The 27,677-nt window shown below is 42.3% G+C and overlaps 1 protein-coding gene across 1 annotated transcript; it reads right to left on the reverse strand.

The window, feature by feature from the left end:
* Window positions 1-47: 47 nt before the first annotated feature.
* LOC105025815 (ras-GEF domain-containing family member 1C) lies at window positions 48-27,677 on the reverse strand. The gene is made up of 14 exons (XM_010896794.4): window positions 27,075-27,677; window positions 14,564-14,793; window positions 13,910-14,032; window positions 13,542-13,679; window positions 12,670-12,894; window positions 7,028-7,102; window positions 5,557-5,652; window positions 4,750-4,852; window positions 4,582-4,661; window positions 3,676-3,771; window positions 3,480-3,575; window positions 3,266-3,389; window positions 2,518-2,590; window positions 48-2,372 (listed from the first exon to the last, which is right to left on the reverse strand). Exons 2-14 carry the CDS (start codon window positions 14,780-14,782, stop codon window positions 2,321-2,323), a joined length of 1,500 nt encoding a protein of 499 aa, XP_010895096.1. The 5' UTR covers window positions 14,783-14,793; window positions 27,075-27,677; the 3' UTR covers window positions 48-2,320.

Raw genomic sequence — 27,677 nt, forward strand, 5'->3', positions numbered from 1 at the left:
TAGGCTAAGAGCAGATGGGTTTATGAAATAACCACATTGAGAAAGGATGCATTTTTTCAAAAAACATTTATTGAAGTCAGTCTCTTTTTCAATTCTTAATTGATGGGGCCGGTAAATGAAAGAGCATCAATGTTGCCTGCTTCAGGGTGTCACACACCCACAATTGTCTATGGGGGCCTGAAACCTAACCCAGAAATTCATGTTACCTATTCCCTAGCTTCCCTAAACTTAACTGTAACCTAAATCTCATTAACCTAACCTTTATGCCTAAACTTAAGCAAGCCCTCACACCAAACTCTAACCGGTAATGCCTAATCATAAATGTTACTTCAGTACGAACACTATGTCCAATAGTACGTTTTTCCTGAAACCTGTCCTCTGAGCCAAAAATAGCATTTTCCCCAGTGGAGATCTACCAAATAAACATGTTGGAACCAGGATTAACTGTCTTTGTGAGGACTTCAGGTCCCCACATGCACACAGATGTGGATTACACACACACTTCACTAAAACACTGCATCAAAAACCACTACCTTTGAAAGTTCCAGATCTGAAAGGGCAGTACAGTGCGGCTTGGCAGGGTTTTAACTAGGTAGACAAAGAGTTAAATGACTATTTCCAACTGTGTTAAGGGAAATGTTCAGAGTGTAGGAACATCAATTACTCTAGGAATTGAGAGACAAAACCAACTTTTTTATAAAAAACAATGCATTACTTGGTCATCAATCCTATAAAATTGAACCAAACTGTCTCAAAAACATGAAATATAACAACACCCCTACCATATCTAGACCCCGTTTGGCATTTTCATACCGGTAAAACACTGTGGTACTGCACGTGTGAGTGGAAGAGAACAATATACAGCAAGCACTCAATAGCTGACCTTTTGATACATCCTCTGTTATTAAAACCTTTGGGGTCACGACATGTGATTATCCCACAGAACAACCATCAAATGAACAACACATTTCAAGTAATAAAAAAAAAAAAAACTGGATTATCGAAACAGCTAGTAGTGATTCTAACTAGCAAATCTTTCCCTCTCCAGCACAAGAAAGATAGTAAGAGGTGTTGTTGGTGAAAGTATCCATTTTTCATTTAGCTCAGTGGACCACAAACCATAAAACACCTCCACTATTTCAGTGGTAGAACCCTTTAGTACATACATATAATGCCCATATAAAACACTGTATTTAGCATGCCAGTTTTAAATAATGGAATAATATAACAAAACCATAATATAGCCAACATCTGTCATTACAGAAATCTTCAGAAATATCAGACAACTGAACATCAGTCAAGAGAAACTACTTCCTGAAGAGCAGAAAGATGTCAGGGGCTATAGAGTATGATAAAAGAAATCCTTTACACACAGACCTGGCCCATGACATGATTGATTGTTTAGTTTTCATAGCACATTTTTACATGGGCAGGAACAACACTGATGTCATCTATCCTCAAAATAAAAATGTACAGGTACGGTTGATTAATCCGCTGAGTAGAGCCTAACCCTAACGGTGTCAGGGTTTCACCGAGTCTCTCTGCTGAGAAGAGAATGACATTTTGATAAGAATAAACCCCTCAACCAAGACCAGTCATGAACACATGCCCGTACATACACACACAAACAGACACACATACCCACACGTGCGTACATGTAAACACACCTACCCACTTCACAGTCCATGTGCTGTATATATATATCATCCCGCACATAACCCAGGAGATCACTCCAAGTTGTTCCAGGTACTCATTAGTAGTTATTAAGAGCAGTCTTCAAAGGACCAAACAGAGTCCTGGGCAAGCCAGCGCCCTTAAATATCACGGTAGCTCTTACTTTACCAGGATTGTAACAGTACAATAGAAAACGTACACAAAGCTTTTGTATGTGAGTGGGAGAGAGAAATATGATGAGAAATATTATAATATAACAATCAGTAGATATTTCATTTGCAAAAAGCTGTTGTTTTCCGTTACTGTACACTGACCAAAGAGTAAATAAACAGCAAGATGGTGGGCCAGATATTTCCCTCACTAACATACAGTCCCCAAGGTGAATAGCACAACCCAAGGTCATGGAATTATTCTGCAATCAGTGACCATACAATAGCTTCACTTCACGCTGCTTGTTGACGATTGTTCTTCTGTCCTTTTTTTAAACGTCATGTTGTTGATGAATCCTGTTCATCATTATTGTTTTGTTGTATCTATTCTTCATGTGTAGAAAAAAAATACCTAAGTACCAGCTAGGGTCCTTCACAGTTTATTATAGTGCAAGTACACTGACTCCCTCCCTGGCAGGGTTGGGCTGGCCTCCGGGTTAGCTGCCATGGTGCTCTTTTAGCTCTTTTGTCTTCCCCAGAATATTAGACCTAGAGAATGATAAGAGGGAAGACAGAGCCGGTAAGACCAAATAATATTACACAACTAAAACCTTACATTTGTACCTGCATATTTTATTGACCTGAGTGACAGTGTCAATGACTCATTGGGCTACATCACTGATATCTGTCATACCTGAGTGCTTTCCATCTGTCCTTCTCCACCTGGTTCTCTGGGCTCTCACTCTCATATGATGCCAAGTAGAGTCCTAGGGATTAGAAAGTAAGCAGCAATGACGGATTCAAGTCTTAAGCCTTTGTATCATTTTCAGCCATTAGCCACTGTTTCTGTTTTTCTTACTTTATAATCTCTTTCTTGTTAACGTCACTGTCATTCTACACTGGTTTAGAAAGTGTGTGATAATATTTATTTAATGCCTTGCCATCCTCACAGAAGATGTGATAATATTTATTTAATGTCTTACCATCCTCTCTGAATATGTGATAATATTTATTTAATGTCTTACCATCCTCACTAAAGATGTGATAATATTTATTTTTAATGTCTTACCATCCTCACTGAAGATATGGTAATATTTAGTTAATGTCTAACCAGCCTCACTGAAGATATGGTAATATTTAGTTAATATCTAACCATCCTCACTGAAGATATGGTAATATTTAGTTAATGTCTAACCATCCTCACTGAAGATATGGTAATATTTAGTTAATGTCTAACCATCCTCACTGAAGATATGGTAATATTTAGTTAATGTCTAACCATCCTCACTGAAGATATGGTAATATTTAGTTAATGTCTAACCATCCTCACTGAAGATATGGTAATATTTAGTTAATGTCTAACCATCCTCACTGAAGATATGGTAATATTTAGTTAATGTCTTACCATCCTCACTGAAGATATGGTAATATTAATGTCTTACCATCCTCACTGAAGATGGGAGCTGTATGGAGGTAGTGGAGGATGCTCCGGTCAGTCTCAAATGGACACTCTATCTGTTTCCACGTCATGAACTCTCCCACCTGACGTGCCAACTCCACAAATTTCTGAAAACCAAATCAACAAAAATATGTCCCATTAGAAGAGAGGGAATAAATGAAAATGAAAATTTTTATACACACATTTTCCAGCCTTACTGCAAAATGGACATGGCCATTAGGCAAGCGGTTGGCACATCCCTCATTCAGGAAGTAGATATCTTTGATCAGTAGACTGAAGAAGGGAATCACAATCTAAAAGAGAGGGAGAGTAAATGAGGCTCGTCTGTCCTTGTTTTGCACCAGGCCCACACATGTGGGTAGGGTAAGGCTTCTAGTGAATGGTGGCCTGTACCTTCTCCCTGTTGCTGTTAGCAGTTTGGGACCGGTGGGCCGCTCCCCTGAGGGCTGTCCTGTAGTTGTAGAAGTTTCCAGTAGGATCCATCTGATGCTGTATGGGAGAACAACATATTATTAGTATCACTAAAAGCATGTATATACATGGCAGCTACATATAAAACATGCAATGCAGTATTTCTCTATTTATTATACATTGTGCAAGAGCATACCTTTTAGAAAATAATGACACTGTTACAAGTACTGTAATTAATTGTAATAATTCATAGGTACACTGTTCTAACGAGTGGTAACTGCAGTGTGTAATTGACCTGGTATAAATGTATCTGATAGCATACTGTGCTAACCAAACATCCAAACCAAACAACCCAGGGCCTCCATCTATAAGTGCACATTACTTACAGGTACCCCTCAATGCACACTTCACTTTATAGGAAAATCGAGTGTTACGCCTAAAAACGCATTGAATTTATGCAGATATTTCATGTACTTTCTGGTGTGTTTATTTTCTTACTTGGATGGTGCTTCAAGAGGCTTTTAAATTTGGGCCTGGCTGCCTAAGTACACATTAGTTACAAGTAAGTACCCTTAAAGATATCCTTCCTTTGGCTAAATCTACATCTGATATAACACCTAGAATTTACACTGTACTATCAGGCAGGCTAACAAGCATTCACTGTTACACTGTTACACTGTTACACCTTTTTAATTTCAGACTGCCACCAATTATTATACATTTATTATAATTTAGTAACATATAGGACACCTTAAAACGAAGTGCATTACCGGAGAAGGAGATATAATAAAACTACACTGCCGAAAAAAATTATGAAAGGTTATGTGTATTAATAATACAAATTATTATACCAAATCATTTAAGGCTAAGCAAGTTTGTGGGTTTTACCTCCAAGATGAAGAACTTTGCTGTCTTGGCTTTCCCCCAGGTCTTTTTCAGACGCGATACAGGACTCATATTCATACCAGCTAAAGAAGCAGACACACGTCAAATATCAGCATACTGCCTGATATCTATGTTTCAGTACATCAGTGTCTATAGAGCTGAGACACTCACAGATAATGGCCATGAGAGAGTTGAAATTGCCGATGTTAAAGCATTCTCTGGCCACGTCGATGAAGAACTCGATCACCTGGGCTCTCTGCTTCTTCTTAGCAGGCTGAGATGAGACAAATAGGCTGAGATGTAAGGGAGTTAAAAGACATGCTGAACATAATATCCGTAATTTGGTCAGCAGTGCGATGTACTGTAACTCTGCCCGCAGGAGAGTAATGTGCAGGTCAATGTGTGGTTTGGAGACTGTCTCAGTGTAATAACGCTACATGGCCTCCAGAGGACACTAGTGAACCATGACTGAAAACTTGCATCATTATATATTCAAGTTTTTTTTATGATATTAATGATGATATATCAGTTTGTCGTCAACTTAATCTTAAAATATACACAATCTTTGTTTTTCATGTACTTTTTTAACTTAATAGTGAAACGCAAGAGATCAAGAAAGAAAACAGGTATCTGTTTTGTATAACTTTCAAAAACAGTACTCTCTAAAACATAAATAGAATAAAATACCACTGGTGGAGTTATAACCACATCCCAAATGAAATATCCTTTCTTATTCAGAATAAATTATTAGCAAAATTGTAATATCAACAATTACATCATTTTCGGTATTGGACTATTTAAAAAACTCAATATAGATACTTATTGAATTACTGGCCAGCCCGACTGTATAAGATCCTAATAAATACCAGTTAGCAGATCTCTTTAACAAAGCGACTTGCCATGCTTTAATGAATGGCAATCTTTAACAAATGGGCCACCCAGGACAATAGTGAAGAGCATAGCATGTGCATCATTTACCATGCAGATCTCAGTGGCCACAAGGTAGCACAGCCTGTTGAACCACCTGACATAAGCTTCCAGGTTGGTGGTCTTCTTCTGGTCACTGAAACATGGCTGCCAGGGACACAAAAACACAGTACCACACATCAGACCACAGAGGGCCAGCTTGCTAGGCATTCAATGATCAGAAGAAGCATACATTTCTATCGATTTCATGTGGATTAAAAGTCCTTACAATTTAACTTAGATAATGAGTGTTTTTTGCCAGGGGCTCATTATAGCTAATCAAGGTTAATGCAGTTTTGACTGGGATACCATTACACAAGGTGAGAGTTGATGCTATCAGTGCTGTAGGTGTTTCATTACTGAATGTGAAGGATTCTGTTTACAATCCGACCAACGTGAAGACAAACAGAGAGACAGACACACAGAGAGACAGACAAACAGAGAGACAGACACACAGAGAGACAGACAAACAGAGAGACAGACACACAGAGAGACAGACACTCAGAGAGACAGACACACAGAGAGACAGACACACAGAGAGACAGACACACAGAGAGACAGACACAAAGAGAGACAGACACAAAGAGAGACAGACAAACAGAGAGACAGACAAACAGAGAGACAGACACTCAGAGAGACAGACACTCAGAGAGACAGACAAACAGAGAGACAGACACACAGAGAGACAGACACACAGAGAGACAGACAAACAGAGAGACAGACACACAGAGAGACAGACAAACAGAGAGACAGACACACAGAGAGACAAACAGAGAGACAGACACACAGAGAGACAGACAGAGAGACAGACACACAGAGAGACAGACAAACAGAGAGACAGACACACAGAGAGACAGGCAAACAGACACACAGAGAGACAGACAAACAGAGAGACAGACACACAGAGAGACAGACACACAGAGAGACAGACAAACAGAGAGACAGACACACAGAGAGACAGACACACAGAGAGACAGACAAACAGAGAGACAGACAAACAGAGAGACAGACACACAGAGAGACAGACACACAGAGAGACAGATCCCCTCCTTGTGTTAATGTCATCAGCAGCTGGTTTAAACAATGGGAGGATGGCAATTATTGTGAAGAGGAAAGGAGGAATAAATTCAGTTTTTGAGTGTGTGTGTATGTGTGTGAGAGTGCATGCGTTTGTGTATGTGTGTATATGTGTATGTGTATGTATATATATATATATATATATATATATATATATATGTGTGTGTGTGTGTGTTACGTCCAGTCATCATCATTTAAGAAGGCCCCAAGGGCAAACTGTGACCTTTGTGACCGGTTGACCCTTGACTGACCTTACTGACCAGCAATCTGATTAGTGATGCTGGAATACTCCTAGTCTCTCTCCCTGCCTCTTTCTTTGTGTCTCTCTTTCAACATGAGTCATTCACTGGTGTACTGCGGTGATATACCTACTGATAACATTTTAATATGCAATATTATACTATACCTGGGAGCTGTCCAGGGGATCTTTCTGAACGAAGGCTTGGACAAACTCCTCCGGGCCAATATTACTTAGGTGTTCCTGAAAAACGCAGAGGAAGGCGTGTATATTAAGTAGACACTGGTCAGTAATGGAAGCCAATCAATACAGGAAATCATGAATCACTGACAAATAACACATCGCCTTGAAGCGACAGCTGTCGTCTCATATGCAGTTGTATCCTTCTACACATTCACAGGTACAAACTCACACTGAATAACTGTGAGAGACGTTGTTGTCACATTATGCATATGTCGTTTTGCTCACTAATCATATTTGGGCCCTATTACATCCCCATAGAATTTTCATCTGTCATTCTTTTTTACCGTGAATGTCCCTCCCGAAAGCTGATACCAACCAGGAACCTGAGAAATTACACAGAAACCCAGAACAAACATCAAACCATGTACCCTGAGGCAGCTTCTGTTGTGGTCAGATATTTTATAAAGGGAATTTGAGGAAGTTACTCTCCTGTTTGATATGTGGAGAGGATAGTCTTTACTATTGTTATGCTCTGTTTTGGAACTGCTACAAAGCCCTCTCCTGCCCCACCTTCAGCAAGTCAAGCCATGCCTCCATTCTGCTCTTCCCTGCTTACAGAAACTGAAGTATCAGGTACCATTGGTAAGGACTGTGTTACAGGACTCTTATGACCAGGCTTAACCTGTCAGCGAGTTGATCAAGACGTGTACTGAGGACATTGTCCCTACACTGACCATTAAATCATCCAAACAAAACAAGACAAGGAACCAGACAAGCCCAGTTCTGCCGACCCACCATTAGAAGGGATGAATGCTGTTGCCCAGGCTGGATTACTATGTGAGAGATTGTGTCTTTAACCACTACGCTATTTAAACAGCGGGTGTTGGCGCAAGTGATAAGGGGGTAGATGTGGTGTCTGGTCAAACTAATAATTCAAAACTAGTTTCTTACATTAGCTGACAACCAAACCAAGAACAGGTATAACAGGACCACTACACTACAGTACATTCAACAAGTTGAATTAGAAAGAGATTACTATAGATGACTAGCTAATAGCTATGCAGTACCTATAATAAAAACAATATCCTGATTAACTCCATGGCTGGTTCATTTATTTAAAAAAAACATTACAGTTGAATAGCTAACCACTACGTCACGTGAACTACGCTATGCACATTGAAATCAAGGACAATATGTTTGTCATCAGTGCAATATAACCATTAACAGTTATGGTCATTGTCGGTGCAGTTCGTCCATGGCAATATAACCATAAACAGTTTTACTTCAGGCTTACTATAATGTGGCTGTTCAAGTTGTAGCCAACAAAGTTTTAGTCTATCTATACAGTACTTATAATGAAAACAATGACTCCAATCACCCCTTGGCTGGTTCGCTTCTTTAGAAAACAATGACAGTTGACTAGCCAACCACTACACTATGAAAATCAAGAGCAATATCCCTGTTGCTCTTTATTTACAGTTTGTCCATCGCAAGATAACTGTCCACAGTTTTACTTTAGGTTTACAATAATGTAGCTACTGAAGCTTGTAGCCAACCAAGTTCTACTCGATCCTGAACAAATCCTAGTGCCGAATTTGTCTGGTCCGTGGCAAGGATCAAACCCTGGTCACCTACATGACAGTCCGCTGTGAAGGCAGGCAAAGACTTGGATAAATGTCAGATTCCAAGCAAAACTGAACGTGTGTTCCATTACATATAAAGACTGTAAGGTGAAGGGAGACATGACAGATTACAAACTGGTCAGTTTTAACCTTTGCAAAACAATCACAGCAGCAAAACGAGATACATTTTTTTTGAGAAAGAAAGAAATTCAACGCTCAGTGGGTCTGCCTGGGAGTGTTGGGGCCTTCAGGTAGTAAAGGATAATGTATACCAAAAAAAACTAGATTTGTACAGACCTACAATTTTGAAAGATTTATGTTGATGGTTATTTGTTCAAGACATCTATAGTCACAGCACTTTTATGCGAATAACTGCTTTTTCATTGAAAAACACAGAACAGTTATATTAAATAAAGTTTCTATTGCATACACTTCTGTGAACCTCTGTGTGTTTCAAAGAAAACCTCTGTGTTTTACAGCCTATCTGATTTGAATTGGTGAAGACACTGACGGTTTCCATGTTCCCACCTCACTGACTCTAAACACGTCAAAATCAGATCAGTAATTTGATTATGAGGAGGGCACAGTAGCAGTATAATTTCATTTCATTGATACGTCTCTTTAAGTGTGAATAATAACTTCATGCCACACAGTGAATATATCTTGATCATGATGATGTCCTGCATCTGCCGACAAATACTATCAATGTCTTGTGATGTGTGTGCCTTATGCTTACTTTATGATTACTTTAGTTGTGCCTACCTTGAATGATTGCTTGCTCAATATCGCACAAAAAGAGTTGCAGTGTTTTGTTATGCAAACTTAGATGTTCGTTCTTGTTTCCACCTATCAGACATATAGAAACAACCACAACTGCTTGCTGAAGTTAGTTTACTATCTGGTTAGTCTATCCGGCTATTAGAGAAATTGTGTAGTGCCAAATGGGTGCTGCGTTTGCAGAAGGAAAGCAGTAGGACATTGATTCTTTATTACAAGTGTCTACAAAATGCAGGTCTTGACAATAACGATGGCCCGATGACTCCGGGCCAGTAAAAAGTTAAGTTGGGACTAATATAACTTGCGAGTCATGGCCCCAATTGGGCCATTGCAAAAAAAGATGATGAAAAAAAAAAAAATCACATTATAAACTTGAAATCCACCAGTTGTTTCGTAATCTGGCACACGCACATATAACTACCTTGCAGCTCTTTGCGCGTGCTGTTGGCCAGTCAAGAGTTGAAGTGATGTGACGTGTGGCTGTCTAACTGTCTATTGTATTTCCCCCCATTAAACATTTAAAAACTCGAGTCACTCAAGTGAAGAAGGCAGTGAAGGATAACTACGAGCTCAAATTAAAGCAATTTTTTTACCTCAGTGCAAAAAAATTATTTATCTGTTTTTACTTTGATGGAACTACAGTGGACAAATGTGGGTATTTTTACAAAGGCACTGATAACTTTCGCAAAGCGTCCTTGACCAGCCAGGCCAATACCAAAAAGCACCTGGTCTGCATGACAGCCAAGCGGATGGCTGACAATCTGTCTTCGGAAACCTTGACCATAATGGTCAGGAATTTAAATGCAGATGCCCATTGGGTGATTGCACGACATAACAACCACCTCCCTAGTAACTAAGACGGAACATTCGCCTTGTTCCCTGGGGATGAATAAGTTAGTGTTTTATTCAAAAGTAAATGTTTCATTGACTGTTATCTTTTTATTCATTTTTATGATTAGAAATGTGATTAAAGAAATATTTGAAAACATATTTTGTATGTTTTATATATCCAGAAGGCTTTTCATAAAGGATTAAACAAGTTAATTAACAAAAGTATTTGGTTATACACAGATCAGCCATAACATTTTGACCGCCTGCCTAATATTGTGTAGGTCCCTCTTTTGCCGCCAAAACAGCACTGACCCGTCGAGGCATGGACTCCACTAAACCTCTGAAGGTGTGCTGTGGTATCTGGCACAAAGACGTTAGCAGCAGATCCTTTAAGTTCTGTAAGTTGTGAGGTGGTGACTCCATGGATTGGACCTGTTTGTCCAGCACATCTCACAGATGCTCAATTGGATTGAGATCTGGGGAATTTGGTGGCCAAGTCAACACCTTGAACTTGTTGTTGTGTTCCACAAACCATTCCTGAACCATTTTTGCTTTGTGGTATGGTGCATTATCCTGCTGAAAGAGGCCAATGCCATCAGGGAATACTGTTGCCATGAAAGGGTGCACATGGTCTGCAACAATGCTCAGGTAGGTGGCACGTGTCAACGTAACATCCACATGAATGGCAGGACCCAAGGTTTCCCAGCAGAACATTGCCCAAATCATCACACTGCCTCTGCTGGCTTGCCTACTTCTCATAGTGCATCCTGGTGCCATGTGTTCTCCAGGTAAGCAACGCATATGCACCCGGCCATCCACATGATGTAAAAGAAAATGTGATTCGTCAGACCTGGCCACCTTCTTCCATTTCTCCGTGGTCCAGTTCTGATGCTCACATGCCCATTGTAGGCACTTTCTGCAGTAAACAGGGGTCATCATGGGCACCCTGACTGGTCTGCAACTACGCAGCCCCATACCCAACTGTGATGCACTGTGTGTTCAGACACCTTTCTATCAGTACCAGCATTAACCTTTTCAGCAAATTGAGCTACAGTAACTTGTCTTTTGTCAAAATCGCTCAGATCCTAACACTTGCCAATTTTCCTGCTTCTAACACATCAACTTTAAGGACAGAATGTTCACTTGCTACCTAATATATCCCACCCACTAACAGGTCCCATGATAACAAGATTATCAGTGTGATTCACTTCACCTGTCAGTGGTCATAATGCTATGGCTTATCGGGGTATGTTGTAACTCTGATAAATTACAACTTTTGGAAGGAGGGCCAGTAAAAATATTTATGGGGCCAAGAAATGCTAACATTGAAAACTAAATTTATTTTTGTGGATATGGTGGCAAATTAAAGAAGATGATGTGCTCTTTAAAACAAAGTGAACTTGTAATTTTTATTTGTTCTTAGTTTTTGTGCTGTATCTGTTTATTTGAAATGTGTGCAAAAATCATATTTATCTACAGCATCATTCTACAGCAGTTATCTATAGCAGCATTCTAGAAATATACTCTAAAGGGTTAATGATAATTTTCAGAAGCACCAAGCAATATTCATTCAAAAAGTAAATAATCCTTTAACGATAACTGTTATTATAAAAACAGATTTTTCTTCACTTGATTTATTATACTTTTTGTCATGGTATTGAAATAGGTATCAACAATCGTGTAATTTCATGTATGGTATTAGAGCTCAAAACCCAGGTATTATGACATTGTTAATAGACTCACACACATGGAAACAGACACATATTCTGATAAGAATGCAGCCAAGAGATGACTGGTGTCTGGGATTCACAAATCTGTCCCGGCTTGCAGCAGTAGTTTACAGTACCAAAAGCATTATGTGTCTGTGTGTATGTGTGTGCGCTGCCGTTGTGGATTGTAAAGCTGTCAGGTCGCATATATCCACTGCGGTTTTATTCCCTTTGTTCAAATCCCCCAGCGAACCACTGACATCTGAGATGATGTCACACTTTTCAGATGAGAGATGGCCTTACAATCACAAACACACACGTACGCACACACATAAACGAGCACCACACACCGCAACACATTCCGACATTACCACACATGAACACACTATCTGTGAGAGGAGGAGCCTGTTCGTTGCTGGGCTGTGTGTTTCTGCATACTACTACACCTTCTCTGAGCCCTGACCCAGCCCGACCACGCAAGGCTGGAACATGCAGCTCCTAATCTCTCCTACAGTAGAACTACATGACCCTGGGGTGGCCTGGAGATCTCTATCCTCTTTCTCCTGATTCTACAGCTATCCAGATTATCGCTTCATCTCTCTCCGTCCCTTCCATCACACCCATCGTCTAGCTCTCCTTCTCATCCCTCCGACCTCTATTTGACCCCCCCTCCGCCCTCTCTCCATACCAGTTCCACATGGGTCAGTTGCTGTGCCAGGGTGTAGGGGTCGTGGCAGATAGACAGCATGTCCTTCTGGATGGGCGGAGGTTTGGCTTTGAAGGCCACCAGTTTGTCTGAGATGGAGGAGACAGAGGAGGTGTTCACTCTGACAATGCTCTCCTCTCCCTGGGTGATGGCTGCCAGCTTCTGGTTTAGGGTCTGTAAGACCTGGTTCAGTGTCTTCCAGTATGCCTGGGTGGGACATACAGACATTACAATGACAACAAATAATATAATTAGCATTAGCATCATCATGAGTGTATGTTGCCCCCAATGTATGTGTCGATGTGTTTGTGTGTGTGTGTGTGTGTGTGTGTGTCAGTGAGTGTGTGTGTCTCTCCCCCGCAGTTGCTGTATGTGGCTGCAGGCTGGTAGTTGCAGCCAGCAGGTTGAGTCTCAGTAAATCACATGTCGTAAATGACCCTGGCCCAGCTATGCTCTGCTCCGAAGCCACAAATAGCAGAATATTCATCTTCCTCTCCCTCCCTCACCAATCCCTTTCACTCGCTCCCTCTTCCTTCTCCCTCTCATCCCATTCCTCCTCCCCCTTCCGGATCTCGCACCACTTACCTCCCCTCATCCCTATCCCCCCTCATAGCCCATCATCATCAATCCCCCTCGCTCTTCCACTAAGGCTGCAGAAACAGAGGCTCGGCTCCTCCCCTCCACTCCATCTGTCGTATCTGTCTCCATCTATCTTTGCATAGCATTGACCACACCCCTTTCACCCTACAGTGTCCTCTTCGAGAGCGCGGAGGGCAACATCCCTCACCTCCCTCTCTCCCCCTTACTCTTATCTCCAACCTCTCTCCCTCCCGTTCACCCTCACCCTCTCTCACCTCATCGCAGGGGGCTATCCTGTGGATGATGTCTTTAAACAGCCCCACCATCTTCTCCTCTCTGAAGTCTGTGGGGAATGTCTCTGTCCACTCTGTGAGCAGCTGTAAGATCTTGGGACCAAACTTCCTCACTTTGGCCTGTAAGGTTAGGGTTGTGGCAGAAGACACTCAGAGGCAGTGACATGTAAAGTTTTCAGTAGGTGTGCAAACAAAACCTCATGTGGTTCTACTTCCTCTAAGAGTGTTGTTTTTGTGTGTGTGTGTGTGTGTGTCTGTAAAAGCAGTGGTCACCGTGTCCAGTGGACAATGTAAAAGGGGTCATAGGGTGTGTGTTGTCAGTGAGGACAGGGTGTGTAAGCAGTGCTGACCGTGTCCAGTGGACTCTGGTCCAGGTGCTGCTGTTTGATGCAGGTCTCACAGAGTCTGGCCAGCAGCTCAGGAGGAGAGATGAACAGACGAGCACTCAGCAGGAATGTAAATACATAGGCTTTCTGTGGAGGGAAACACAAAGACATACAGTAAATCCCAAATGAAAGACCCTTGGCCCCTAAAGTGTAGATTAGTTGCCCCTAGCCCTTAGAGTAGATGAGTTGCCCCTAGCCCTTAGAGTAGATGAGTTGCCCCTAGCCCTTAGAGTAGATGAGCGCTCCCCTGCCACCTAGAGAATGAATGGCACCATGGCCCCTACATAGCAGATGTGTGGCCAATGGTCCCTGCAGAGTTGAGGAGTGGCCCCCCGGCCCCTACAGTGTCGCGTGGCCCCCTGGCTCCTACAGTGTCATGTTGCCCCCTGGCCCCTACAGTGTTGCGTGGCCCCTTGGCCCCTACAGTGTTGCGTGCCCCCCTGGCCCCTACAGTGTTGCGTGCCCCCCTGGCCCCTACAGTGTCATGTTGCCCCCTGGCCCCTACAGTGTCATGTTGCCCCCTGGCCCCTACAGTGTCATGTTGCCCCCTGGCCCCTACAGTGTCGCGTGGCACCTTGGCCCCTACAGTGTTGCGTGGCCCCTTAGCAGTGTGTTTACCTCTGGGTAGTAGTCTGTGGTGGGCACCAGGTGCTGGATGAGAGTGTCTAGGGAGGCTGAGGTGATGGGGGGTCCATCAGATGGCCAAGCCCCAGGGCCCGGGGACTCCCGGGGGCCTTCTTCCTCCTCAGTATCAGCATCAGAGCAGATGGCCAGGTGGGGGCTAAACCCAGTGGGGGTGAACATGGTGCCTGCTGCTGGGCACGCAGTCTGGGGCATTCCTCTCCTGGCTGGGATAGGGAGACAGACAGAACGAAACAGACAGAGAAAGTGAGCGAGTAGAGGGGGAGGATGGATCAGGGTTATGTACACACGGCAGCTATATGTACACATATATTCACCTCTAGGCTATTGTCCACAGTGCGTTATAAGCTAAATAGGAGTGACAATATCAGTCTGAGGAAAGTATTTGTCATGCAAGGCGTGGCTCCAAATAGAGCAGAATGTCTGATGCTTGATACCGCATATGAACACTTCCATTACTATCCAGCCTGACCTGTTCCAGCATTTCTATGGGTTATTTATCCAAATGAGCCATTGGAGAACGAGCACTGACTGCCTTTTTCTGCCTGAAGTCAGTGCAGTATCGAGGAAGCTTTTGTCCAAAACAACCATGTAACAGCTACTGGTGCAAGATGGGACACAACCACTTAAAACGAATGCTCATTGTGCGGGGAATTTCACCCAACTTTCTTATTGGCTAATGAAGTTCAAGTTTGACACCTTGGCCTTTTGTGTGTGAATTTGAAGTGTCTGGGAATGAGATAACACATATGTATACAACAATAGGTATACACACACACACACAGACAAGAACACCTCCTATCTCGCCATATCCCAGTCAGTTGTTATCCCTCTCTGGGCATTATCTCCAAGACAGTCTCCACCACACTCGTTCCATCCTAGTGTCTTTACAACTGGCCGGTCAGTACCACCGTTGCACAGCTACATTCAATCTCCCCCCAACAGCTGGCCCATCTCCGAAGAAGACAAGAGACAAAAGTCAAACTGACGCCATGGAGACGTTTGCCGCGAGAGAGCATTGCGAGTCCTGTCTCCCAACTCCTCGTGTCCCTCCATCCGCTCTCAGTTCGCATGCGGATGCATGTTTTAAATATTCAACACATCCCTCTCAATGGGCCGGCGAGGCAGTTGTAGTGTGAAGAAGCACTTACACTAGAGTAGATCTATCAAAGTGGAGTCCGCAGTCGTAAAACCCTGGAGAACAATTTGGGGTCCTCCGCAGCAGGAGGTACAGCTCCATGACAGTCCCTGGCTGTCAGTGTGAATCACAGGTGTTGGGCAACAGAAAGGTGGAATCAAGCAAACTTCCTTGCAGTCTTGGCTTTACCCATTACCATTGACGTTCTCATTGAAATTCAGTTACTAACGGTCTTTAGGCTATTTGAAAAAAACAACACCAGGCAGCTGTGGTGAGAGGGAGCATCAGTCCACCCCACAGCCAGCGGTGAAACCTCTTTCAGATGTAAACACAACGTCCTGTTCCTGCTGTGCTGACCCAGGCTTGGTGTACACAGCTTAAACAAAGAGAGGCAGGGCTTTAGGGCCAGTAGTCAAACAACAGCAGCAGGACGAGGAACGCATAGAGATGCTATCTATAAGCATGGACCCAGTCACCCCTTTCACCTCTCTAAAAGAAACGCCCCCGCTGGCCTGCAAAGGGGCACACAATGCAGATCTCTCGTCCAGCTGACTTTCGAGGGAGGGAAGGAGATCAATATTAATTAATGAACAGTATCCGACCATTGCACACACACACACATTTAAAATTGTCCGGTAAGGCAATTCAAAAGTAATCAGGATACGTTTTAACGTATTGTAGATCACGGTGTGTCAAAACAGACATATCATCTACCATGCTAAATCATTGGAGAGCTATGAAGGAGCATGGTCGCTTCAGATCTTACCACCCCCCCCCCCCCACCCGCCCCCAGCCTTGCAAGATAGTGATGTGGTTCTCAGGTTACCTCTCTAAGCCTTCTGCCTCCCTTTGTCCAACTGCTCACATTACACGCACACACACACAGGCACACACAAAAAGATACACAAACACGCACCAACTTAAGCACACACATGGGTGGGGGTAGGGAGGCTGCCCCCCTAGCCAGTCTCCCTCAGTCTTTCCCGCCACACAATAGCAGGTGACATTTTGCTGTCTTTGGTTGACAGTGGTGGTTTTCAAGGCAGCCTGGGGTGTTCCACGGTGACCCACTGACATAAAGAACCAGACGATACATCAAAGCGGATCAACACCACGCTCTGTTCCTTGGACTGTCACCACCCGCCTACTGATAAACACCTGACCAGATGACATTCCTGTCCAGAACTCTCCTCCTTTCACAGGTAGACATCTATTATATTACACAACATGTACACAGACACGCCCCAGCCATGCTGACTGCCTGGCTGGCTGGATGGTTGACTGCCTGGCTGGCAATGTAACTATGCCTGTACATCTCTGGAGACATGATCAGTCTGGAAGGACATCTGTGACTTCAATTATGAGTCAAACCTTTGTTTACACATACGGCCTGTTAAATGTGGCCAGAGTCTGTGTGTTTTTGTGAACTTTACACAGCTGGGACCTCTGTAACTCCCACGTGTGGTTCACTTCCGCTTTCACACCAACCTTGCCTCCCATTACACAAACACACACACACACACACACGGCACTGCCTGATAATTGAATTATGGCCGGGTGTCTTCAGCTGAAGTCCTGAGTTTAGAACCCAAACAGATGTCAGACACTTCACTGAGCAGGGCAATAACGCCCTGACAGATAAACAGACAGGCAGACAAACTGACAGATAAACAGACAGGCAGACAAATTGACAGATAAACAGTCAGGCAGACAAACTGACAGATAAACAGACAGGCCGACAAACTGACAGATAAACAGACAGGCAGACAAACTGACAGATAAACAGCCTATAGACAGGCAGATAGACAGATAGACAGACAGGTGGCTGTGCGGGTCGCAGACATCCTTTAGTTTCTGCTGGGCTTTACCATCAAGGGTAAAGATAACCACTGTCTTTGTTCTGTCAGGATTAACGGAGGGTGCCACTGTCTGGGGAGACTCAAACAAAACATGGTGTGTGTGTCATTGAGAGAGAAAAGGTGCTGATGCTGTCAGACGGTTCTCTCCATCTCTTCTTCACCAGCTTTATGCCTCTCTTCCATCCTTTGTCTCTCTTACACTGACACACTCCCATCTACCCAACCAGTGGAAACCTGCGCAACCTGTTCCCCAGGTCAATAACTCACACCTGCTTGCACTGTCAGGGAGCCAGAAATGTGAGGAATGAGAGAGGAGGCACAGCGATTCGGTTCCCTCAGGGCAATAAAGTCAGGGGCATTGGGGACTCTACAATCGGACTGTTGTGTTATGGATAGGGGACGAAGTTGCTGGTTGAATAAGTGAGACAGCAAATATATGTTTGTTCTCTCAGACGTGAATGAAAATGTATGCTGGGTTAAAAGGGATGTGTGGTTACTGTCTGACCTACAGGTTGAGGATGAAGATACAAAGTTCTTCTTCAGGGTCACGGTGACGCTAGCTAAGCCTCTGGGCAAAACACTTCATCTAGACTGCTGGTCGTATCGAGACAAACGGTCATCAAATTTGACCTCCTTTGTTGTATTTGGAAAAATTAAAAGTATCTAATAACTTGGTTACATTCATGTGGTTGCAATAACTTGGTTACATTCATGACAGTAACAGCTATCTAAGGCATCAGCTTGAAGTTATGCATATAGATTTCAAGAAAACTAACAACTAAATGCAAATTTTTCACTAATTCCAGTGAATTGTTCACTTCTGCTTCACAAGCGTTAATGGAAGTCTTGCAATGTTGACCCTCTGGCTGGGTAGAAAAGCTGAGATACAGAGAAAGTTTTAACATCAAGTTCAGAGCCCCTCTTCCAGATATTTTAGTCAGCCTGTCTTAGTCAGTGACCCACAGATGCTTTAAAAAAGCTTAGAGGTTGAACAGTAGATACCCAGGGGGGTTTAATGGCAATTCATTTTCTAGCCTATGTTTTCCTTGTCAATTTATCATTCCCAAAGTCAGAGTGACGTTAGGGCAAGACCATTTGTAAATCTATACAGCAGCAGACAGACGTCCTAGCTGTTATCCTTTGGCGGAAAGACAGCAATCTATCAAGAAAGAGAGAAGAGTATTTACTGTTGCCTATCACATCAACTCCATAAGAACTACCAGAGGTATATTGGAAATAAGCCACAAACCTTTGAGATGTATAATTGCTATTATAAACCGATAACCAACCCAATTAGAGCAGTAAAACATTATTTAATGTATAATCTCTTATAAACTGTGTGGTTCAAATCCTGAATGCTGATAGTGTGGCATATAAAACCATTTAAGAGCATCTCTTGGGTTTGTGATGTATTGCAAATATACATAGCTAAGTTTTAGTCATATACACAGCTAGGTTTTAGTCATATACACAGCTAAGTTTTAGTCATATACACAGCTAAGTTTTAGTCATATACACAGCTAAGTTTTAGTCATATACATAGCTAGGTTTTAGTCATATACACAGCTAAGTTTTAGTCATATACATAGCTAGGTTTTAGTCATATACACAGCTAAGTTTTAGTCATATACATAGCTAGGTTTTAGTCATATACACAGCTAAGTTTTAGTCATATACATAGCTAGGTTTTAGTCATATACACAGCTAAGTTTTAGTCATATACATAGCTAGGTTTTAGTCATATACATAGCTAGGTTTTAGTCATATACACAGCTATGTTTTAGTCATATACACAGCTATGTTTTAGTCATTACTGGTGCTTCATTACTTACACATTCCACAGCCTTCAACCCTTCAGAATGTGAACTGAGGGGTAAATATGAATGAAAAACTTCCCAATGTCAACTCTTACACGCCATGGAGACACAAGACATCCGCTTTCTAAATGTCCTTTATGTGGTTAGCAGCAGGCTTTCTTTTGTTATATGTTTTCATGGTTCAGAGATCATTCCGGGTCACTCCCGGAGCGAAGGGTTCATATGTCCCCCTTACCCTCCCTTTAGTCAGTGATGAAGAGGGGTGAGGAAGAGGAAAGTAGGGATTAAGAGGGGTCGGCCGAAAGATAAAAAGGGGTGAAAGAGTTTAAGGAGGCGTCTCATCCAGGGGTACAGAGCCTTCGATGCCATTTGTCTGACTAACCCTTCTTTGTCTCATTGTCACTGATGAAACTAGGAACCTCTTCCTCAGCTCGCTTCTCCAGACCACACTTCTTCTCTTCACCCCTCCTCACTTCGCCTCTTCTCCACATACACCTAATTCCCTACTTTCTTAGCAATTTACATATTTAACAGTTGTCATCTAATTTCAGCACTCCTTGTTAACTCTATAAGCACTTTTTTTTTAATTTTAGCGCCTTTTCCATTTTTAGTACCTGCTCTACAAACACTGGCATATTTTTAGTGCTGACACTCTTTGGGAGCGTAGTGTGACTCTGACTGATAGTGAGTCTTCACATAGCGGTATCAAAGCACTCCTTTGAAATCTGTTTCTTTGTAGTAATTTTATGGGCTTTATCTCCATTGTCTTTAACGCAAAACGTTTTTTTTTTTACTTAAATTACATGTAATTACAGCACAGTATTATCATCACAACAATAAACCCTTCTATTTGCCTCTCTCTGCCATACTGCCCCTTCCCCCTACACCAGTAATTTCCTCTCCACACCCTACTGCCTATCCCTCCATGTCAGGATGCCTATACAGATGGCTATGCAGCAGTCTGTCCTCCCAGTGGGGACTTCTGGCATGGTGGCCATTTTGGCTCCAGATACTCCCCAATCACAACAGGACCCGGAGAGTCGATGGTGTCCAGCACTAAGCCTGAGGAGAATGAGTGAGTGAAGTCAACTCCGACAGAGACGGCGAAAGATACAAAGCATATGTCTCAGCACGCTGTCTGACAAACCATGAACTGCTTTTCTTTGTTTGTGATGTGTGTGCGCGTGTGTGTGTGTGTGGGGGTGTATAAATTCAGTCACCAGACAAATGAGTGCATTGTGTTGCACACACAGTATCAAGTTTCTATTATGGTATTCCCTTTCTCCAGCCGTTCTCCACCCTCTGTGGTATGGCATAACAGTGTGTGAGGAGAGGCTGAGACTGTAGCTTAGCATGAACACGTTCCCTAAATCCCTCTGTTGAACAGCCACCACCATGGTATCTGGACAGGGTCTGAATCATAGCCGGCACCTGTTCTTGTCCTATATCAGCTTAATCAATCCCTAATGTAAACTTTCCTCTTCGGGAATTGCCTTCCAATAAACACACCCTATGTGTTATATTGTGTGTGTGTGTGTGTGGTGGTGGGGGGGGGGGCTAAAGCTGTTGGCTACATCGACACAGCTGAGCCCAATGAAGTAATCCCAGGGTGTAGAAAACAAAACTGTGATTGTGTCATCACAAAGAGGTGTGGCTGCATTCCCATAGGCCCTGTCTGTCAACGGGAGAGTGAGGAGAGACGAGACAGTGAGAGAAACACAGTCATATAGGGAGAGAGAGGAGAGACGAGACAGTGAGAGAAACACAGTCATATAGGGAGAGAGAGGAGAGACGAGACAGTGAGAGAAACACAGTCATATAGGGAGAGAGAGGAGAGACGAGACAGTGAGAGAAACACAGTCATATAGGGAGAGAGAGGAGAGACGAGACAGTGAGAGAAACACAGTCATAAAGGGAGAGAGGGGAGAGACGAGACAGTGAGAGAAAGTCAGTCATATATGGAGAGTGAGGAGAGACGAGACAGTGAGAGAAACACAGTCATATAGGGAGAGAGAGGAGAGACGAGACAGTGAGAGAAAGTCAGTCATATAGGGAGAGAGAGGAGAGACGAGACAGTGAGAAAAACACAGTCATAAAGGGAGAGAGAGGAGAGACGAGACAGTGAGAGAAACACAGTCATAAAGGGAGAGAGAAAGAGAGAGAGGAGAAATAGAGACTCAGAGAAATAAAATGGCCAAAAGCTGCTCACTACCAATCTTTAAAGAAACCCTCCCCATCTCACACTTCTACTTTACTGTGATCTACATTTAAATGGATTCAAGATACTCATTTCAAGAAATCATCATGCACAGCAAACTGTATGGTCTCAAACTGAAACGTCAGTCGTATCTCGTAGTTTTATTCCACCTACATCTTTAGCTTATTTTCATTGTCAGTATATTGTTGCTCTAAATTTGTCTCTTTAAAAAGAGGGCATTCAAAACAATACTTTCAATACCAACTCTGATTGTAAGGTGTGTGTACTATAGCCCGTAAAACACCACTTTCAAAACACCAGACAAATTCTGTTATATCAGCATGTGTTCAGATAAGCGTTTTCTCATTCTATTTATTAAATATTGGTTATTGGTGGATAACTAAACGAATATCCATCCCAGAAACAGTAAAAGGACAATTTCAGATGATATCAGTGAGGAAACAATATTTTGGTTGGGCTCGTGAGTCCTATCTGGTAGAAAAGAGGATGAAAAGCAGAGGAAGAAGCATTAGCTTGCATTTCTAGATCCACTATGTCACATTTACAGGTATTCTATCATGTTATATGAAACCATTGTTAATAAGTGATCTATTATGTTACTTTGTGGTAAATTGAGGGGAGTACAAATTGTCTCTCAGAATGAATAGCACCGTACATGTCTGAGCCCTACATGCCCTCAATCTGTCATTCAGAAGGGTCATATTACTTTAAAAAGTGTTGAATAATTCACACATTCAGATTTATAACAGCCACATGATGCAATGCTGCGCTGAAGAGAAGGGGGAGAGATTTCCTCCTGACTCCGAGCAGACACCATTCTGTCTAAGGAGGCACTTATGACAAATTATCATCCTTGAAAGTGTGTTAAAAGCGTAGTGAGAGAAGAGATAAAAGAAGGATGAATCAGATGTCAGTAACATTATTTGAATAGATTCCTCTCTAGTTAATAGGAGATCTTTTTGGTGCGTTTCAAACAGGCTTATCGAATACTCTCCACATTGCATTGATTTTGCACAACCACGCAAAATAATTGCCTTATAACCCAATCAGCTACGAGTGATTTGCAACCGATGCCAATCCAACATCACTGTATCACTCATTTCATAACGGCTGTCAGGATGCTGGTCCTCCTTCCGGCCTTCTTAATGGACAATGAGGAGACAGACAGAGACGATGTGTCGTAGCGACTGAAGCATAAAGGGCGAGGTCATCAATGTTCAGGCCTTGGCTCTGTCTGCTATGATAGGTTCTGAGACAGTAGATATCAATATGCAACGGGATGCCACATCACGTGTGGCTCGCTGATTGTTTTAATGTTAACAAATAAAAGTTTCAGTGTGACTAGGTATGAATTTAAATAGCCCACAAAACCTCATTCTCTTTCTCTGGACCCAGTACATTGATGCCACAACATGTCTACTCTACTACCACCACAACTCTGTCATAAATGGTCCCTTGTACTCTGGTGAGGAATGACTTGTGACAAGAGTCACAGTGAAATTTAGACTAGGGTGTCCTGTCAAAACATGTACTTTTGACTATTTGTTGTGATTCTAGCAGGCCTTCCCCCTGTGGATGTTGGAGGAGACATTCAAGCCAATCACGTCCTTTTCAAATTCAATTTGACAAGGTTTATGTCAAAAACATATTTGTCAGAAGGAAAACTGTCTGGCATTGTGTTCAGGGAAGTCCGGACAATCACCATTTCCAAAAAAGTTGGGACGCTGTGTAAGATGTACAAAAAACAGAATGCAATGATGTGCAAATCCTTTAAAAGCTATATTTAATAGAAAAGAGTACAAATGTTGAAACTGTGAAATTTTATTGATTCTTGAAAAATATATGCCCACTTTGAATTTGGTGCCAGCAACACGTTTAAAAAGAAAGTTGGGACAACAAAAGAGTGGAATGGTTGTGTAATGCTAAAAAAAGTTAACCTGGTGGAACATCATACAAGTAATTAGGTCAATTGGCAACAGGTCAGTAACAGGATTGGATATTAAAAGATCATTCCTGAGAGGATGGGCCGGTCAGAAGAGAGGATGGGAAGAGGTTCACCACTCTGTGAAAGACTGCGTGGGCAAATAGTACAACAATTTATGAATAACGTTTCTCAATGTAAAATTGCTAAGAGTTTGGGGATCTCATCATCTACAGCACATAATATCATGAAAAGCTTCTGAGAATCCGGAGAAATCTCTGTACACAAGGGACAAGGCCGAAAAACAATATTGGATGGCTGTGATCTTCGGGCCCTCAGGCTGCACTGCAATTAAAACAGACACAATTCTTCTCCAACAAAGGAGACCCCAAACTGTTGATCAGCTGAAATCAAGCAAGAATGGGAATACATTTCACTTATAAAACTACAACAATTGTTCTCCTCCATTCCCAAACACTTACAGAGTATTGTTAAAAGAAGAGGTGCTGCAACACAGTGGTAAATTGTCCCTGTCCACACTTTTTTTTAAACGTGTTGCTGGCATCAAACTCAAAATGGGAATGTATTTTTCCAAAAACAAGAACATTTCTCATTTGACATGTTGTCTTTGTACTATTTTAAATTAAATGCAGGGATAAATGAATTTGCAAATCATTGCATTCTGTTTTTATTTGCATTTTATGCAGCATCCCAACTTTTTGGGAAACGGGTGTTGTAGTCCAACACCAGTTCATCACAGGGGTCTCTGCTAGAATGGAGGTTGAATAGAAAACATGCATCCACAATCACCCCACTTCCCATTTATAGTGCACCAGTTTTGATCAGAGCACTATGGAATCTGGTAAAAAGTACAGCACCACAGGGGCAATGGTATACCAATGTCAACAGCTGGGAAAGGCAAATGTAATAAATAAATAGAACTCAGTTGGCCTAAAGTTACTTTAAGTAAGAATAATAGAATGCTTTTGGTGCATTTACTTGTAAATCAGCGATTTGTAAGTGACAGTCATTGAATTAGCCCATGTTAGCAAAGTCAGCCTCAGGGCTGGCCCTCCCTGGTGTGAATGTGATGTGTTCTGACAGTAGGAAAGCAGAATCAGCGTTGGTGTGTGTGGTGGCCTAACTTCCCCACTCTTTGGTGATGTGGTCACAGAGATCTCAACATTCTCAACAGTGACTGTATGCATATCTTTACATTATATATATATATATATTTTTTTATAACACTGAAGTGTCTATTATCCTTTTAAACTGGTTAAATATTTTTTTTAAAGTTTTGTAATGTGTTATCTTTCATTATTTTTTCTTTTTCAGTGGTGTTGCTGTATTTAATTTCCATTTGCTTTGGCAATGTAAACAAACGTTCCCCATGCCAATAAGGCCCACTGAATTGAATTGAATTTGGATTGTGGCTAAACAGTGTGTGTAGAGAAACAAGGCTTTGTTGCAAATGTCAACCTCTGAAACAAACTCAGACCCCAAAAAAACAAATGTGCTACACCTGTCATAGCAGACTATTAGCCTCTTTTGTTTGTCACACACTAATGACAGACCCCCCATAATCTCCTGTTCTGCGCTGATGGAAGCCCCATTTAATTCAACGTCGGTAATGTGCTGATACACTCACTTATTCACGTCTCTAGATTGAGCCTGGATTGGAGGACTGGGGCACATGTGCAGACGTCCACCTGGGAGAGGTTGAGTGAGTGAACTGGTCATGGTGACTCACAGCAACCCTTATCAAAGAGGAATTTGAGCCTGCAGCTTTTATTTCACCACTGTACCATATCACTAGTGTGCCTATGAGAACTAGGCTACTTACACATGGGATTTGAATAGAGGGCAGTGAGTTGACACAGTCTCGATTGCAAGGTACTAAATGTATGAAAATGGTGGCAGTGGAGAGCTTGCTGTTTCCCATGATGTCACTCTCAACTGTAACAACATTGGTCTTTCACCGCCCCTGTAGGTACACAGCACTTCAATGTATCGGCCACAAGCATAGCAGGTTCTGTCCTTTTCCCAGGGTGTCACGACAGAGGGAAAGGAGGAGATACGGAGAAAGATTTCTTTGGTGTGCATGTCAGTCAAAACATTTTGAGTGTCCACGTGCCCAGAGGTTTCAAAGCCTACTGTCTTCATAATATGGAGCCATCCTGCCAGACATCCTGTAATAAATGAATCTGTCATACAGTGTGATTATGTGAATGTCCGTTCAGTAAATGGCCAGCTGGCCTAGGCTCTGTCAAAAGTTGGGAACTGTCTCTACTATAGTTCAGTCGAGTACCTGAGTTACTGTTAAATATTAGTACCAGTTGACAACTGATGACCATCAAGTTAATGGTAGAATAGCCTTTGTGGGATGCACACCACTTCACAAAATAATATGCACAAAGAAACACTTGTCCGTCAGACTTGTCAGTCAGGTTACTCAAAAGAATAAGCCCTGCACTACACGGAAACAATCATATTCTAAGAGAATTATCATATTTGAGGAATGACAATTACTAGTAGAGGTGCATGTCGACAGCAGAACCCCCCCACCCCCCCCCCCCGCTTGAGGAAGTCGCATTCACTATACTTCCCCGCGCAATAAGTGTTGTCAATGATTACACATATAGGCAAGAAATTAACAACGGTGAGTGACGTTGATCCTACAGGACCCGTCGTTCACATATAATTATTTAACACTGTTTATATGTGTAGGCCTTTATCTAAATCGATGCAACACTGATATCGTCAATATCACCACGCATTTTTCCATTAGAACTATGGATGCACGTTTGCCGTTAGTTTTGTGTCAGATTATATCAAAGGACGATAGAGAGAGTTCAACATAACTTTCCTGTTCATGGTCAAGTTCAAAACCCGTACAGATCACTGCGCAGGTGCAACACTCAATTTGCATTGATACTAACGTTGTGTTCAACATAAAGTATTGCCTATTTTATTACTGTTCATTCCACACACATAACATACCCTTCAGGTTCTGGCCGTATAACTCTACTGGTTCTGGCCAGTAGAGTTATACGGCCAGAACCAGTAGAGTTATACACTACTGGTGTTGGTCTAAACACGCCGCTGACTCATACTAGGAGACTCTGATGCCCACATTGTGGTAGAGACCAACGTGACTGGTGTAGCTAGAACCAATGAGATACGGCCTGGAATGATATTGTCCTTAGTAAACTTTTTACCAGCACTCACAAAATATAGAGGTGAAGCCAACAGGAAAAATAATTAGCATAGCACTACAATGTGGAATGATATGACCTTAGGTTTGTGTGAAGAGATGCACACTACAGCATACAGTAAATGAAATGTAAGCCTTAGCAATGCATTTTTTCCTGGTAGCGTGTTGACGTTTGTATGTTCTATCAATGATTAGGTGGACATTAAAATACATTTTAGAAAAGGCTTATCAAACGCGCGCTTGCATCGAGGCGCACGATTGTGGGCGGTGAGCGACATTTCAATCGATTATTCTGCGTATGGTAACCTCGCTTCACTTACCAGTACTAGACACTCTTCCCCATCTTTCCTCTTGTCGCCTGTAACGTTTATTACCCTACAGGCCTATCAATTCAACAGTTATACTAATCCAAAGATCCGTGGGAAAAAAACCTATTATCCGAAATTCCCCTCACAAAGTAAGATCCAAGAAAGCTGATTTGTATTAAGCCACAATAATGACATAGGATTTTCTCTGGACAATGTCTTGGTTAACGCTACAGCAGCACTTATTCGTATGTCCATTCATTTGTCTTCATCTTCTGAAATTATTATTTCTTAGCAAGATCGTGAATCTTCTCATAGAAATACGATAAAAATATAATCCAACTGAAAAACACTTGATTCGCGGACAATCTCTTCACTATTCAGACAGTGACTTCACCGCGCAATAAAGGTGTGGTAATGTACTGGCCCCTTTCCCAAACACAATTACGACTGTCCAGTTCAGTAGGTGTCTACGGACTCACAAACCCGAGCGCATCGTCAAGAGAACTGACACAGGAGAGAGAACTACCCTTGATGAACAGAGAAATACAATATCCTCAAAAAGCAAAGTCGCCCGCGAGTCTCGCTCTCGCTCGCTCTCTTTCTCTCTGTACACAC

The sequence above is a fragment of the Esox lucius genome, chromosome 4 (genome assembly GCF_011004845.1).
Source record: "Esox lucius isolate fEsoLuc1 chromosome 4, fEsoLuc1.pri, whole genome shotgun sequence".
Taxonomy (NCBI): Eukaryota; Metazoa; Chordata; class Actinopteri; order Esociformes; family Esocidae; genus Esox; species Esox lucius.